At 31.1% G+C, this 5,343-nt stretch overlaps 1 protein-coding gene across 1 annotated transcript; it reads right to left on the bottom strand.

Annotated features, from left to right (window-relative positions):
- Positions 1-2,157: 2,157 nt before the first annotated feature.
- LOC107949085 (uncharacterized) lies at positions 2,158-4,646 on the bottom strand. The gene is made up of 3 exons (XM_016883803.2): positions 4,480-4,646; positions 4,229-4,294; positions 2,158-2,491 (listed from the first exon to the last, which is right to left on the bottom strand). Exons 1-3 carry the CDS (start codon positions 4,525-4,527, stop codon positions 2,444-2,446), a joined length of 162 nt encoding a protein of 53 aa, XP_016739292.1. The 5' UTR covers positions 4,528-4,646; the 3' UTR covers positions 2,158-2,443.
- Between the last annotated feature and the right edge of the window lie 697 nt (positions 4,647-5,343).

Genomic DNA, 5,343 nt, shown 5'->3' with positions numbered 1-5,343 from the left:
TTTTACATTTTCATTTTACCCCACACCCCACAATTCTCTTAGCTTTTTTCGGAATATAATTTAGTGCTGGTTTAAAAAAGTTTGGGTAGAAGTATCATAGAAGTCCCTATAGCACTAAAAGTTAAATTCCATTTTATTCTATTTATTTAAAAGATAGATAAATTAATATTGGAGTTACAAAATTTCGGTAAAAGTATCATGGAAGCCCTTGCACAAAGAAAAAAATGCAATTTTACCTATTTTACTCAAAAAAATTGGCAAATTATTCTTTGTAAGTTAAATCAAAGAGCAAACTCGTACTTTCAGTAAAAAGATTTTATCCATTTTTGCTGTTAAAAATCAGCATGTCTGACAGAATACCGTGATAGTTATTGTACCTCATTTTGACATGCAGGGACTGGTTTTTACTAGTACAAATTTATATAATTTTTAATAAAGGATCAATTTGCTCTTTGATCTAATGTAAAAAGACTAATTTTCCTATTTTTAGTTGAAGGGCAAAATGCAATCCGACTTTTAGTACAATAATACTTTTACCCAAAAAATTTTTATGTTCAAATCTTCTAATATTTTGGTCCCTAAATAACTTTGTGTTCAAATCATTACGAATTGTTATTGTTGGCGTGGCAAAAGACTTGTATTCAAATCTTCAATTGACATCAATTTTGAGTTTCATCTCTTAACAACAATTACTCACTTATTAAAAAGAAAAAAATTAAAGCTCGGTATTATACAGTGACTTTTTTATTTTTTTTCATAATAAAAATTTAATGGAATGTAATTGTTAAGAATATGAATATTATAATATTTAAAATTTAATATACATGAGAAAGTGTTAATTAAAATCTCGAGAAAGATATATTGATAAGTTTAATTTATCGAACAGTTTACTAGAAATGTTATAATAAATTTCAAATTTACACTTATAAAATAAAATAAAATATTTATTAATTTTAATATTTTTCAATGACATTTATTATTAACAAAAGTTTGTTTATTATTAATAAACACATAATTTTATCTATTTATTTTAAATAAAAGTACTTTGATACGAGTATCTAAAAATTAATATATAATTAAATTTAAAATAAGTTTTAAATATTTAATATGCATTTGAATTAGAATATAAATTTAAATTTAATTCAATAGTAGTTAAAATATATTTAAAATTACATATTTTTTTATGATTTTGTAGTTTGAAATAGTATTATATAAAGATAATAAAAATAAATAAGATAACAGAGTAATTTTGTCTCAAAGATAATTTTAACACGTAAAATTCACTCTCCCACCAATTATATTTATCAAAAAAAAATGGTGATCAATTTTCATCTTTTTATTTATTTCCATTGAATCGGATAGCATTTATTCCATAATGAATTATTTTTAGAGAAAGAAAAAAAAAAGGAGAAATGAGTTTAGTGCAAATTGATGTTGAAATGGCTACTAGCAAGCATACTTCACTGCTTTTACCTCTCTAACCAGTTTCTTAAACCTGCTAATATACTCTTCAAGTGTTAATCCATGTATGTCGATAGCATAGCAACTGCATTCTTCTCCAATACCATTGATGCATGGCATTTGGTGAGCTGAAACATCCTAGATTTCAGTCATTTGCACCTCTCGATGTTCTTCCCGATTCTCTTGGAACCTTGTTTGTGATCTCTAGAGTTTCCCTTAATCCTATCTTTCCCTTCTTTCCTTTTACGGTCATGTCGATTTTCGGTTGTTAGGTTTCTACAATAAGCAGCTGATTATTCTTCTGAAAACCAGCATATACTCTTAGATTTCTTAAGCAGAAAACAAGTGAGCCACTAGCATTACTAGTCCAACACTGTTTCCTTGTTTCTTTGAGTTCTTCATACACCTAGGAGAAACGTTTGGATCATTAGTTTCAGTTTTCCCATGGAAGTTTTCGATTTTCCAATGAAATCCAGAGCAACCCAAGGGACAAAGCCTTGTTTCTTCAATCCTTACCGGCACTGTCGCTTTCCAACACAAACTACTTTCACACCATTTCAGGTATCAGGCAGTAACACTGGCTTTATAAAGCCGACATGGAATGCATAATAGTATGGTTCAGGAAAGAACTAATGTCTAAAGCAGCACTTAGAATATCAAGATTTATAACACACAATTTTAGAAAACCCCCGATTCTTTTTTTGAGCCAAAAAAGAGACTGAATTTATTAATTAGAACTGCGGAGAATATATAATCACCCCAGCAGCTTGCATGTTTAACTACAGGAAATAAACAAACCCTGAATGGCTAAGATGATAACTACCCGAAAAAGTTATTAAAGGCAGTTCACCATGGTCCATAAAAAGCTGCAGGCCAAAATGAAAAACTGGTATAATCCCATTGTTAATGCATTATTACGACAAAAAGAAAAAACCTCAGGTCACGCATGCAATTGAACTATGAACAAGACCCCCCCCCTGCTTCAATGGTGTGCCTTTGCTTCAGCTTTCCTTTGAGACTTTGCCTTCATCTGAGGATAAAAGTAAGAGTAACGTGTAAGCATTTGTTTTTATTATGAGTTTATCTCATACCCTTTACTGAATGGTTGCATATATATGTTGTGTTATCCGGACTAGAACATGGCAGATATAAATAGTAAAAGTACCATGGAGACCCTTGTACTAAAAGTCTAATTGCATTGTCCGCTTTACTCAAAAAAATGGGCAAATTAACCCCTTTACATTAGATTAAAGAGCAAAATAGTCCTTTCAATTAAAAATTCCATCCGTTTTTAGTGCTAAAAATTGGCATTGCTGACTGAATTACCAAACAATTACATTGCTGACAGAATAACCAAACAATTACATGCGGCATGCCACATGTGCCTCATTCTGACATTTAGTGACCAAGTTTTAACAGTTGAGATGGATGAATTTTTAATAGAAAGACTAGTTTGCTCTTTGATCTAATATATATGGTCTAATTTGCCCATATTTTTAGTAGTGGAGGTAAATTGCAATCTAACTCTTAATACAAAGGCCTCTATAGTACTTTCAGCGGATATAAGCACATGTACGACGTGAGTATAATCAGTATTTTCTTCTTTTAGAAAAGAGAAAAAATTCCCCTATTTTAGATGATCATATCCGAATATCCATATCCAAAAATTGCATCAAATACAAGTATTGAACACTATACTTTATAAAAAATGAAGGACACAATTAACATAGTGGACATCCAGCACAAGACAAAACCTATGAACATATATCCTAAAGTAAAATGTCCAAACTCCATATGACATCTTATGCATCCATGGAAATGCATTTGAATGTAAAGCAAATGTCAAACAATCTTTGTTATTGTTAGATGCATAATGCATTAGATGCTAAAAATTTACCACATCATTACTATGTTCATTCCTGAGATTAAATTTTCAAAACACTCTTATCTACAATGTCTCTAAATCCCCTTTTATTATTTATAACAACCAATGAATGTTTTGAAGATTTGCAAATAGATCAGAAGATTTCTGAAACAACATATTCGAGCAGGGTTTATCACCTAAAGAAACTGATATCCTGATCATGGTACATGCTATGCTATAATCAGACTCGTGTGAGTGTCGCACGCAAGAATATATCCAATACAAGTATGATTAATTTTATTAAGTTTTAACATATATTTAAAGTAGACCTTTTAATTCTGGCCCAGACTCAAAAACCACACTCCAACAATCCCGAACCTTAGCAACTTGTTTTAACCATAAAAGGTCAGTCCGCCAAACCAGAACCCGGAAATGACCCTAAACCTAAAATGATAGAACAAGTAATCTCAATTGGCTCGAAAGTGAATGTAGTTCCAACGCAAAAACCCAAAAAACTATCCTTAAGTCTGGACTACCAAACTTAGATGACCCGAACATGAAAGAGACCTGAACTCGAAATGATCCATAGCTAAAATGACCTGAAATTGTTAAAAACTCGAATTGACCCGACTCAGATTAAGCCAACCAAAACTAACCCAACCCTCCCAATTGATCATATTTCCGAAACCAAGTCCGAATGAGTCGGAGCAACATAGCCTAATATCTTCGTTCTAATAACAACAATTAAAACTAAAACAAATAAAAAGGGTTATGAAAATGCATCTTATCAGATAATGAAGAACCACATCAAAATCCAATTACAATAAGATAACATGAAATGCGAAAAACATAATCAAGACTCAGTAAACAGAAAATAAATAAAAGCAAATAAAATGGAGGTACCTTGAGGTACTTGAGCTTAAAGTTCCCATAAACAAGTCCAAAAGAAAAAGCAGATGCACGAGCCACCTATTATATTATATATAAAACCAAAAACTCAATCAACTTAAACAAAAGATAATCTGATTTTAGATTATTTATTGGCAAAGAATCAAAATGAGATCTATTGTTCATATAATTTTATGCTTTGTCTTGCAGAAGTCAATTAGGGAATCAAAAGAAAAAAAAAAGGAGAAAAAGGGAAAATAAATTACGAGAGCGAGAGTGCTGGTGCCAGAGTAAGGTCCAGGTGGCGGCGCCATGGCTTTGGTTTTTGTTTGTGTGATCGGAAAATGAGTGATGGAGATGCAATGGAAATATAGTCTGCAGTGGCTGAAGGGAAAACAAAGAGCTCTTGGCCTTGGTTTTTATATTTTGTGGAGCTTCATCTACAAAACGAAGTCGTTTTAGGATGAGAAAAGGGGCTGCTTTGGTTAGAGTTGTGCCTGGGCCGGGTGAGGTTCGGATTGGACCCTAACCAAATTCTAGGCCTGGGAAAATTTAACCAAATTAAAAATACTAAAATAAATATTTTTCAACAAAATTAAAAATATATATACTAAAATAACTCTGAGGGAAGTGCAATTTAATAATCAAATACCTCGAAAATATTAGCAACATAATAGTAAAATAACAGCAAAACTGTAGAAAAACAGCAGCAAAACAACAATTTTTTTTGCAAAGTTGGGCTAAATTTGGGCCTTAAAAACATTACTTAAAGCCCATTCTATTTCCTAAAGGGCCTTTTTCTTATTCAAGCCCATTTTTAAGCCTATATTTTTACACAATCCCTTCCACTTATTAAATTGGATCACTAACCCATGAAAAATTCTAATTGCGGCCTTACATTATTTAATTTCATTTTTAGTAACCAAAAATCTTCAAACAATAATTGAGCTTTTGCCTGCATTAGTTTGTACATTTAATTTTTAACATAATTCGGTCCTATATTTTCATAATGTTATTAGTTAGTTCAAATAATTAATAGAGTTAATTTTTTGGTTTAAATATTACATGATTATATATAATTTGAATACATTAAAGGTCTGTGGAACAAAAAGGCCCTCCTCCTATTGACA

The sequence above is a fragment of the Gossypium hirsutum genome, chromosome A04, assembly GCF_007990345.1.
Source record: "Gossypium hirsutum isolate 1008001.06 chromosome A04, Gossypium_hirsutum_v2.1, whole genome shotgun sequence".
In the NCBI taxonomy this organism is placed as follows: Eukaryota; Viridiplantae; Streptophyta; class Magnoliopsida; order Malvales; family Malvaceae; genus Gossypium; species Gossypium hirsutum.
Note: the sequence above shows the minus strand (reverse complement) of the source record. Positions and strands in the feature narration are given on the sequence as shown.

Coding starts and splice junctions, on each gene's coding strand:
- LOC107949085 (XM_016883803.2), bottom strand. CDS start 4,527: ATGGCGCCGCCACCTGGACCTTACTCTGGCACCAGCACTCTCGCTCTC. Junction 4,295..4,479: donor GCACCAGCACTCTCGCTCTC/GTAATTTATTTT, acceptor ATAATATAATAG/GTGGCTCGTGCATCTGCTTT. Junction 2,492..4,228: donor TTAAGCTCAAGTACCTCAAG/GTACCTCCATTT, acceptor TTTTATCCTCAG/ATGAAGGCAAAGTCTCAAAG.